Raw genomic sequence first — 12140 nt, 5'->3', positions numbered from 1 at the left:
ATATTCAAAATGTGAGTTCAGAGGAAGCCGCAAAACACCACAATGGTTTTTTTCTTTTAGAACTGCAACTTTAGACCAAATAAACAGTCGAAATGATAACACAGCTTGCACTGCAATTTATTTTACACTTTCCAAGACGTAATGTCTTATTTTCAGACATGATAGATAAATTGTCTTGTTTTGAAAGTTATTTATTTTTAGCCCTTGATTTTACAATAAAATCTAACATCTATATTTCAAAATATTTCTTATCAAGTAAAATATAATTGCCACATGGACAGATAAACACACTAATGTGAAGTAATTTTCTTCTCTAATTTAAAGATTAGATCTTATACTTGGGCTACACTTTTTTTCAGTGCGAAAACAGGTTCACCAGAAATAAAGTCTACAGTTTATGAATAACATGTAAAAACTACTGTATTGTTATATTTAATTACAAATTTTATTTCAGTTGTCAGTTTCACACTTGTAGTCAATTTACCATCTTTGTCTATCTGTTGAAGTCTTTCTGGCACTTCTGATCATTTTTACACTCAGCAGCATTATAAATCAGGCACAGATATTTATTTACACAGAAAATGATCACGTGTTAATAAAAACTAGTTGTTTTTGTATTGACATCAAGCCTTAAGAGCAGTGCGGGCTCCTTCAATACACAACTGCTATTGGAATATTACTTCTCCATGACTGCATGCACCCGTGTTCTTCACGGTTCTGTTCCAGTCGTCCTCTTATTTCTTTGCATCTTTCCACTTCGTTCAGAAACAGGACGGTGGGGGGGATTTGGAGGGACTTTCAGCCTCTGCCGTCCGTCCACACAAACACCATGCCGTCACATCGGCATGAACGTGGCTTTCACCCTTTGACCTTTACTGAGAGGCGACCGCTTTACACAGCTTCCCCAAACATCGCGACGACATCACGCTTTGGAGCCACTTTTTCCTTTTCTTCTTGTTTGGTGGAGAGCTAACTCCAGGGCAAATGTGGGGAGGCAGTCTGAGAACTTGAGGCTGGTGTTTTTTGCAGCTCGAGGATCCCAGACGAGGGAATAGGGGCGGATGTGCCGCGGTGTCGGCGTCACACTCTGCAGGATGCCGCAGCTTTTACACCTCTGATCTCCACTGTCAGCACACACCACGTTTCACTTAACTTCCCGACGTGCCACATGTGACGCGTGGAGTGTATGTCGTGACATGCTTTCAATGAGAGCTGCTCAAAACACGTATTATTATTAGAACGTTCACCGTGTTCACCACACTACTTTACAGATAAAATATTAAAACATCATTTCCTTCCCTTCAGTAGAAGAGTGAATGCAAGACTCTTTACATGTCTTCTTCTAGCAGTGCATTGAGGTGGTTCACTTTCTGACTGAAAGCAGCCTGAAGTGAAAGTTCCACCAGTGATTTATTAAAGGGGTCATTTCTGCTGGCTTAAAGAATAAAGGGATCAAAAATGTCCAGGTTTTCAAAACTTTCACATTGGTCTTGGTCCAAAAATGTTGCATTCAAAGTTCATTGCCCCAAAACCAGCTTTTCCCTGATTTCCCTCCATTAGAATATCAGATCCTAGGAGCTGCATTCAGAATCTGCTGTGTCTGTGTGAGCTGGACTGGCTCCGCCCACACAGGCCCAGCTATGGGAAGAGGAGGAAGTACTTCCTCTCGTGGTGCCATGTGCCAGAGCAGAGCTGCCTGGTTGTGGGCGAGTTAAAGGGAGGGTCTACCTTGATTGCGATTGGCTAAACCCTCGATGACACTATATAGGGTTTGATTTCTGATTGGCTGGTTGGAGCAACACACTTTTTAAAACCTGGAACAAGCCAGGGAGAGAGAGGACACACTTTCTACACTTCTGGGGTTCCAGGTATGGAGACGATTAGTACTGCGGAAAAACCATTAGAAAATCTATTTAACATAATATGACTCCTTGGTAATGCTTCAAAAGGTTGCTGTGTGAGTTTTCAATCATTTATTCAGATACAACATTGAGAAAATTGATGGTTGAAGTTTTATATTAATGTTTTTGATCAGGTGCTGGTGATTTTCTTTTTTACTTCATTTTAACCAGGAGTGTTAAATGTAGGGCCTGTGGGCCAAAACCGGCACATAAGAGGCTCCAATCTAGCCCAGGACAACTCAAGCAAATTAAATTTTTTTTATAAAAGGTAAAGAAACCATCAACTTTTTAGCATCGTTTTCTTAAGCGTAGCAGACACACCATAACACTGAGACTCCGCCGAGGTATCGGTGTTGCCAGTTACTCGTCTCATAGTTGTGCTGTCAAGTTTGTAAAAACACCCATAATGCAGCAGCTAAAGAAGCAGTTTCTGGAACACTTCACTATATTTTGCAGCAGAAGGTTTCATTAAAATTGTCTTTATGCTGAAATTGGGGTCATTTTTTGTAGTGATTATTGTGTTTTTGCAAAAACATACATATTTCCATCACCTACATAAAAATACATTTTAAAGGTGTAAATTTAAAGGTTAGTTAATCTGGCACTATTGTGCTTACATGTGGCGCCTGAGCTAAAATGTATTTGACACCCTTTAAAGGTTTAAGAAAAGATGTATGTATTAGTGCCACACAGGTGAACATGTGAGACTATTGTGAGAAATATGAAAACTCCCCACGCAAAATTCACACTTCAGAATACTCACTAAACTCTATATGCACAGTCATGTTTGCGCAGTGGGCGGGGTTTTAAAGCAGCTGGACTCATCTGATTGGCCAGATCTGTTTGACAGGGTCTGAATACACCGAGCATGGAAACACAACTGGTGTAAGTATATGGTGCAATCCTAAACTTCACAGTGAGTTATTCAGCCATGACAATCCTGATTATAGATGATTGAATCTGCTGAAAGTCACGTTAAAACGTACTTAACAAAGCCAACATTGACTCTATTCTCTACCCTTAAAGTGTCTAAAAGGTTGACGGCTCCTGGTTTACGCTCTCTGACTTCAGCTGACTTCGGCCTCGTGACGAGGAATCTGCTCGGTGTGATAGCTGACGCCTCTCGCTTTGGGGTCGACGCCACGTTCATGCCAAAGGCATGTGTGCATGTCTCAGGCTGTGCAGGGCAGATACACACTCTGAGTCATCGCTAGCGGTCATCCAGTTGGGTGGAGAAAAGCTGGGCATTTGTGGGAGGTTAACACTTGGCACTGTGATATTTGGTACTTTGGGCATTTGGAGGTTGACACTGGGAAGAGTGCTTGATATACTCCTGTGGAGAGAAACAATCACAGAAAACAAAAGACACGCAGTCAACAGTCAAATGGCGAAGCGCAGCAAGCCAGAGCCGCTCGCACACAAACACCAAACTGCTCCTGAACTGCTGCGGTTTGGAAACCAGCAGAAAGTGGAATTCATTCCCTCGCTTTATAACCTGTAATTAGCTGATTTTAACATGAAACCTATGAAAGATTAAAAACAATAAATGACATGAGCATTACTGAATACACCAACAGAAGTCCCTGCTATACACATAGATGAGCAGCGCTTGAGTACAACTTTGAAGAAATTCTGGAAATAATGACAGTTATCCTTTAAATTTCTATAATAATAATAATAATAATAGTAATAACAATACTTCATTGTAAAGTTGTGGCTGAAAATGGGGGAGCAGTCTTTCTTTGAGGGTTCCTGGAGAATCCAGGTAGAAATGTTTGAAAATCACCATGACACTCGATGATACATCCCTGGCTCCTTTTTTTTTTAAATCAAATATCGAGAATAATTTTCCCAACACACAGCTTGACATATCAGGGATGTCTGAATATAGAAATCATGTTTATAGAAGCAGCTAGGAAAAATGAGGAAAAAAAATAAAAAGCAAAAACAGATGCTTGAATAAAGAAAAGTGCAAGTGTGTCCTGGAGGGCAGAAACAGCACAAAAGAGGAACATCGGTGTTGAAATGCACATTGAGACTCTGGGGAGCTCGACATATGGCAAATAAATGATGCACACACACACACACACACACACACACACACACACACACACACACACACACACACACACACACACACACACACACACACACACACACACACACACACACACACACACACACACACACACACACACACACACACACACACACACACACACACACGATGGGAGATTGAACTACCAACCTTGGGACTGCGTCACCACAGGATCCAAAGCTAAAAACACATATTCTCTGTGTCTTTGGCTTTTCACTCAACACATTTCAGACAAACTTCCAGATAAAAAAGAAAACACAGAAGAAAGACAGACAGTTGGAGTTGACGGCTGCTGGCGTCATACAGTCACACTCACATTCTGACTCTGACCAGGAGCCGGCAGACAACAGTCCACCTCATGAGATACACAACAACAAGCCTTACAATGTGACCAACCACCGTGTGTGACCCCCTCATCCTGAGCCCATCAGTTCCACCTGACTGGCACCATGGTTCCACCATGGTTCCACCATGGTTCCACCATGGCTCCCTGCTCAGCAGGGTGGAACCATGAACACATGCAGAAATAAAGACCTGGGACTTGAACTAAGGATCTTCTCAATGTCAATGTGAATAACAGAACAGAAAGTAATATGAAGTATCGTAATATAAACAAGAAGGACAGGATTAGATTGATCATGCTCTTTAATTTAGTTTGAGGGAAGCTTTTAGAACAAACTAAACCAAATAACCGTTAGATGATATCAGGATGTCCAAGTGAAGTTGATGTTCTCATTTCAATGATTCATGAAATCCATTGTGAATAAACATTGCTTCTCCTCCTAGTTTAATACTTGTGATCTATAATCTAGAATTTGTACTCTCCTCCAGACATCTTTGATTTCTTGATATATTTAGTCATTTATGTAATTATTTTAATCCAGAGTGAAAGAGGAAAACACTAGATTTCTCCCTTTGCTGCGGCCCGTTGAAGCTCAGCAGCTGTGAGAGAGACCGTGTGTGTGTGTGTGTGTGTGTGTGTGTGTGTGTGTGTGTGTGTGTGTGTGTGTGTGTGTGTGTGTGTGTGTGTGTGTGTGTGTGTGTGTGTGTGTGTGTGTGTGTGTGTGTCTGATTCTTTTCTTTAGATGATGTGAGAAAACATATGCAGGTACAAATAATAATAATAATAATAATAATAATAATAATAATAATAATAATAACAGCAATAATAATAATAATAATAATAATAACAACAACAAATTGATCCATAAAGAGAGCTGTTTACAGTTTAACATCATCGGGGAGAACCACGCCCACTGACCCCATCGGCCAGGACACTCTGACCTCTGACCTCTGGGTGAAGTGAACGACCACGACCTCTCGACATGGCAGCACAAGCAATATCAAGCGGGTGGTCTTAAAGTGATGGCCGATGAGCCGGGAGAGAATCAGAACACTGTTGACAGGAAGTGGAGAAGTGATGAGGCACTCCTTACTTCACAGGCTCCCAGGACTCCCGTTCAAATCCTCGGTGGATGGACTGAGCGATGGACGACTCCATCAGGTCCACGTAGCGCACCACCAGCGGCGCGTACATGTCCTGAAGGTGCTTGTGGAACTTTCCATTGCACAGGTTGTCTGAGGAAGGGAAGGAAAGAGAGGCCTGAAGACATGGAGCTGACAAGTTCAGACCGGAGAGACACGTGTCATCCATCAAGAAGAGCTCATGATGAAATGAACATGTAAATACATATCATGTAGTTTTCATGTAAATACAATGACCTAACTCTAATTGGCTATATCAATCAGCTTTCTGTTCCGAGCTGTGATTGGTTGATGGGGAAAGGGGTAGGGCTTCTGTAAAAACTGCTTTTCATTTCATTATTTGGGGCACACAAACACACAGAAACACACACACACACACATTTAACTGAGGCCTGGTGTGTGTCGCTGTGACCTGAGGTGCTCGTTGACGGGCTGTGAGATGAAGAAGGAAACAATAGAAGCGCTGGAGGAGTCGTCTCTTCTTCTTGCTTCATTAGCAGGTAGGAAAACAGCATTTTCCACATTTCAGTCTTAGTCAAGACGAGGCTGGAGACTCGGGGTGTTTCTAAATCCAACCCGCCACACACACACACACACACATTTCCCCCCAGACTCCGTCGGCTCCCAACTGGTAAAAAGGCAACACTGACAAAGACCACAGGAGATAAAATGGAGGCCAGTGTGTGCTAATGTGATGCCTCACGGCTCCATGCAGCGTGTCTGCTTTTGCTCGCCCTCTCTCTCTCTTTGTTTTTCTCTCCCCCTCTGAGCATGTGTGTGTTTGTGTTTGTGTGTGTTGGCATGGGAGTCAAGGTCGATGATACACAGTAGGTGCAATGTTTGTTGCGTTCCCTGATTGCCACTCTCCCAATTAGCCACTTGAGCGGCTGCTGTCCACTTGGATGTGTTGTGTCCAGGAGTGTGTTTGCGGGGCTCGCCGCCACCCAGCTACCACTGCTTTAGACCTCATTAACTCCTCGCATGGCAGCCCGACTTTGGCGCCTGTCTGGTGCTACGGCTATTTACTGCTCCACAAGTGCACCGCTGTGGGGCAGCGCCGAGGATGACCTCTGTGGGAAAGACGAGCGCCGCAGTCCGCCTGGCTCAAGTCTGCCTGCTATGCTGGTGCTGGTGCTGGTTTCTGCTCTGTGGACTTCCTGTGCTGTGGCTCCATTATTTCACCAGAGTTGGGGATAAGGTTTGTTCAATAAATATCAAATTGTTGAAGAACGGTTGCAGTTCTTTTTTGCTTGTTTGTTTGATTGAAGTGAAAAATGGATGTTTGTTTTGCTGGTTCAAACAGAGCCGATGTGTTTTCAAAGCACGATATGATATGTGAAGGAGAAGCCAGAGGACATCGTGGATTGATTGAGCATTTGTACATCAAAACAAAATGACGAAACGTAATGACAGTGAAATACTGAAGCGTTATATATATATTTACTGTAATTTATTGTGCAGTTTGCCAAATTAAGACAATCCTGGGGGATGAACAAGTGTCAGTGGTGGTGGTGGTGGGGGGGTCCTCGAATGTTGTTGCCCGGGGTACAGTGAAGTGTTAATATGGCCCTGTGTGAGGGGGGGTATCTCTACTGCCCCCTCCCCACCACCTTCCCTCTCACCCTCTGATTGGACAGCACATGGCTGTGAATGCTGATGGACAGATTCACTACAACATGTAAAAGACTGTAAAAGACGGACATGCAAACGGTGGGGAGGACTTGATGAGATTGTTTGGGGTTACACTAAAATTAATCTAGTTTTTTCTCTCACATCACATCTTTGCTTTCATCCAGATGTTGAGGTGTAAATGTTGCAATTTCATGACTTCACACACACATATATATTTGATTAAATATGTATTCATTATACATACGCACGCACGCACGCATGCACGCACACACACACACACACACACACACACACACACACACACACACACACACACACACACACACACACACACACACACACACACACACACACACACACACACACACACACGCACGCACGCACACACACACACACACACACACACAGGTTCAGTGCCCCTCAAGTGTAAGAACGGCTGAGGCTGAATCAACGTTAGGATCAATTGAACACCGCCGGTCTGTGGGAGTTTTCCTGTCATGACCAGAGCTTTCTGCTGCTCACTGTCACTACGTCCATCGCTATGCTCTTCAATTGCTATTTTCACACAATAGACAATATGGAGCAAATGAGAAGGGGGCATTTTGATGACACTAACAAGTGAGCATAACAAGCTATTTGCAGGCGTCTGTGTTTGGCTGCATGAGTGGACCACTCTCTTCCTTCTCCTTGACTCCCAACTGACGGGCTGCAGAGGGGAAGCATTCCCCAGGGACAATTAGCACCCTGCAGATTGAGTCTGCTTTGTGAGGAGGGGAGTGTATCCTTTACAGCACCACGGACAGCTCCACACTGTCCCTGCAGGCAAGTGCATGCAGTTCATTAGAGAGATGGTTGGCCTGCAGCAACCAGCGTCAAGACCTGCCCATTATCTTCAGTCACACACACACACACACACACACACACACACACACACACACACACACACACACACACACACACACACACACACACACACACACACACACACACACACACACACACACACACACACACACACACACACACACACACACACACACACTCTTCTCTGGATGTGAACCACTCCAGGCCAGACGTCCCTCTCACGTTGACAGGAGTGATTTCAGACATTTGAGGGAAGTTTCAGGGTCAGCAGCAGCAGAAACACTCCTCGTGTGTGTGTGTGTGTGTGTGTGTGTGTGTGTGTGTGTGTGTGTGTGTGTGTGTGTGTGTGTGTGTGTGTGTGTGTGTGTGTGTTTTATCATTCATCAATAATATTATTTTATTAAATCAAATCATAGAAGCAGATACAGTAAAGTCAGCTGTCACTGAGAAGTATAAACTTAGATTGTTGGACTAAAATATACTAAACATACATTTTAGCTGTAAAATGTTTTAGATGCATTAAAAAAAACTGACTCAAGCCCTTCTTTGTCATGACACTTTGATGTATCCTTACTTTTATAAATATCTGTTCATTTTCAAACTAATCCTGGATCATTGCACCATTTTGCACACTCGCTTTTGGGAGTATTGATACAGACTTCTGAAATATTTAGCAAAACCAAGATTATTGTCCAATCAGTTGGATGGTGTATTCTTTAATTGATTTGCTATATTTGAAGCAAAACGATGGGTTCACAACACTATTAGTGGGGTTCCAAGGCTTCTCTAGTTCTGAGGGTGTCAAAATTAGATCTGCACAGAAAACCAGAATGAAGCACTTTCCAGAAATAATGATTATTTACCTGATAAGGACTTAATGAAACACCAGAAAAATTGAAATACATGTAGGTGCTGTTTTTTGTAATATTTCTCTGCATGCACGCATGTATGCAGAGAACAGTATAACATCGACACACTTTTTGTTTGTCCTTCACTGTAAAGGTTGAATCAGGAGCTGAGAAATGTGGAAGAAATACTACCCTCCTCAGAGGAGTTGTGTTTACTTGAGAACATTGTGAGATATGACTGGAAAACTGCTCTTTTTATTCTGAAGACTGAGGTATGTTGCTGAAAGTGGAAGTGTCCATTTGGATTTGACTTTAATACTCTTTGGAGAGTCTCAGATCAGACAGGTGAGGCACAACCTTTTTGAGGGTGCTTCACACCAGCAGTGTTTGATCCAGACCAGAGTTCATTTCAGGGAAAGTCCACTTTGCTGGGTCCGGTGTGAACATTCCCCGGACTCTGATCCGGATCAAAACAAGTGAACTCTGTTCCACAGCTGAAAACGTGGGTCTCGGTTCTTATGCAGGTGAACTGAGGTCCAGTTCAATGTGAACGCGTCAGGGGCTATCAGTGGACAATTAGCAGAGTTTCCAGTGGACAGAGGGACAGGACGTGATGTTGAGTGCAGTGCATTTTGGGTAGTAAACAAACAAAGACAACAGTGCAAATATGAAAAAGCAAACTTAGAAAGAAAAAGCCAGAATTATTTTGTGGGCAGACATGGAGTAGTGAGGAAGAAGTAGTGAGGAAAGCGCTCGCTGATATACAGTATGATCTGAAGACTATCTAATGTGGCTCAGCATGAGCCACTTCAGGGGCAGGATTTCTGCTTTCGGTCCGGACCAATCAATGGGCTGCCTTTCTGCTTCAGTGTTTGTTTTGGGCGATAGCGCCCCCAAATAAGCAGCTCTTGTAAATGTGTGATGTTGTCCAGGTGGATTCTGCACTTTCAAATGTACAGTGTGACATCAAACCCGACCAAATGAATGTGGGAACATTTTAGAGACTCACTGATAGAACGCATGTAGCAGTTTGAAGCAAGGCTCAAAACAACAAATGAATTGAATTCAGCAGACCTCCATCCCCACAGTAATCTGTCTACTTCACGTATGACGTCTGTATTTCAGCATGTGTGAAGGCTGTAAAATAGTTTTAGTGGTTTGCAATGGTTGTGTCCTCACTCACAGTCCACTCTCAGGAAGTCGTTGAGCAGCTGGAAGAGCGGGAAGCTGTCCCAGCTGTCCGGCGGCTGAACCTCCAGAGCTGCGTCCATGTCGGCCGAGTAGAGACACAGGAAGGTCTCGGCATGTTCCACCATCAGGTCCGACCACCATGCAAAGGCCTGGGGATGGAGAAAGGATGGCACCGAGGTGGAGGAGGAGCGGGGGAGGGAGCCAATCCAGAGGGAGGAGGGAAATCAAGTAGTTGACAGTGAAGGGAAGAAGACAAATTACACAAAGTGAGAGTACATTCAGTGTAAGTGCTCCCAATGGACGTGTCTTTGGGAATTTACAGTCAACACTTTGAATCTCATTTGCCATACACTGACGATATAATGCAACTCTACTGATTTCCTGTGAGTGCTCTTGGCTGTCACGCTCGCTTTTCACCATATGAAATGGAGTTGTTGCCTCAATGACTTCACTATGTGATCTCCGGGGAAAGAATTCTTCATGACTCCAGGCAGAATCACCAGCGCTTGGGCACGGAGAAATCACACACTTTTCCACAGGCCCACAGAGGAAACAGCAGCAGCTCCTTGACAGGCGTGGCAGGGAGCTACTTAAACACTCACCCGCCGCTCCTTCAGCGAGTCAATCAGAAGAAAGGAGCCAGCGAGCTGTGCCGCCGCTCACATTCCTCCCATCGAGCACACGCAGTGAAGTGACTGTCTCATGCACACCAAAAACACTCATGGTCTTATTTCTCCTCCTTCTACTTCTTTTATTCCATGCAGCCCCGGCGTAGCCGGGGGCCTCTTAAGAGGGCCCCTGAGGATTCATGGTGTTTGCTCATTCACATCAAGCTGTCAACACTGTAATGTGAATGTATCCACTGAAAGGGGACGGGAGTCGGGGCTTCATGCACCAGCCATGGTTCCAGCTCAGAGCAGTGGATAGTCGGGAAGAGGCGACTTCCAGTCAGTTACACACATTTCACTTTTTACCCGACATTTTCAAAATACATTCAAGTCAAAGAAACAAGCCCAGAAACTTCAGAAAATGTTCAGATATGGCAGGTTAATACGTAGGCATTGAGAGCAGGACTTCCTCACAAGAGGCCAATTTCTATTCTTTGAATATGTCCGCGTCCAGTGATCTATTTGTCGTTGATACTGTTTATGTACATGTATGTGTATGTATACTGGCAGATTGGCTTGCACACGTGTCTTGACATGTCTGAAATGAATTGAATAAAAAAGAAAATTGCTAAGGGGGGCGCTCTGAGAGAACATTTTCCCTTTAAATCAGGGGTTCATGTTAACAGATGAATGTGATTTACAAATAGCTCTGTTGTTTATGACTGTGTCTGTTTGAAAAGCAGGTGTGAACCAGCAGAGACACAGCTGGCTCCCCGCCACTTTTACTTGTGAACTTTAAGATATTTGTAGAGCTTTGATTTAATGACAGTGATCATCTCCCATATTGTATGTTTCTCTTTTTTCTTTTTCCAGATTCAGATTGATTTACTGATATATTTGATAATTTTCCTCCGACAAAGCGAACTACTGAAAAAATAAGTTCTGCTATTTTCGTCAATTGGTTTTCCTCTTTTTTTTCTTTTGATAAAACTGTGGCTCATTTCTATAAGTTGAATATAAGCATTCCATGTGAACAGTCTTTGAGTTAAAGGAGAACAGTGATATGTTTCAACCGGCTGTATTTCCCAATTCTGTGAATATAGAGGCTGTAAGCTACATGCTAATGCTACACCTAAAGCGACACCATGGATGTAAAGATTTGGAGAAATGTAGATTTGTACAACACAGCCACAAACAAAGCAAACAAAGCTCCTTTTGACCTAAAGGAAGGAAACATGTTTTACTTGAGCGTGACTGAATATCAAAGCTAACGTTAGAGCTAATGTAAGCGCGTGTCTAACATCTCCATGGAGCATTGTAGCGCAGTATGAAGTACACGTGTTGTTCCGCTAATCCACATTTCTCTAATTCTTCACGATGAAAGTAACAATGCCAAAACGTGCATTGGCCTTTAAAGCCACATTATGCACAATAATGGGAAATATGCCTGCTTTAAATACCAAGAATTCACCTTTAAGACAGTCACATGCATGAGATGCATGAATGGAAGAGT

General features: G+C 43.3%; 1 protein-coding gene across 1 annotated transcript in view; it reads right to left on the bottom strand.

Annotated features, from left to right (window-relative positions):
- The window catches only part of cadpsa (Ca2+-dependent activator protein for secretion a), a gene marked incomplete at both ends in the record, with an annotated part of 181796 nt that overhangs the window by 53209 nt on the left and 116447 nt on the right, over positions 1-12140 (bottom strand). Inside the window, 2 exons of the mRNA XM_080495890.1 lie at positions 5436-5577; positions 10012-10168. Of these exons, the coding sequence (XP_080352016.1) occupies positions 5436-5577; positions 10012-10168 (299 nt within the window). The remainder of the gene's footprint in view (positions 1-5435; positions 5578-10011; positions 10169-12140) is intronic.

The sequence above is a fragment of the Blennius ocellaris genome (assembly GCF_963422515.1).
Source record: "Blennius ocellaris genome assembly, chromosome: 4".
Classification (NCBI taxonomy): domain Eukaryota; kingdom Metazoa; phylum Chordata; class Actinopteri; order Blenniiformes; family Blenniidae; genus Blennius; species Blennius ocellaris.
The sequence above is the reverse complement of the archived record's forward strand: the minus strand, read 5'-3'. Positions and strand labels throughout refer to the sequence as shown.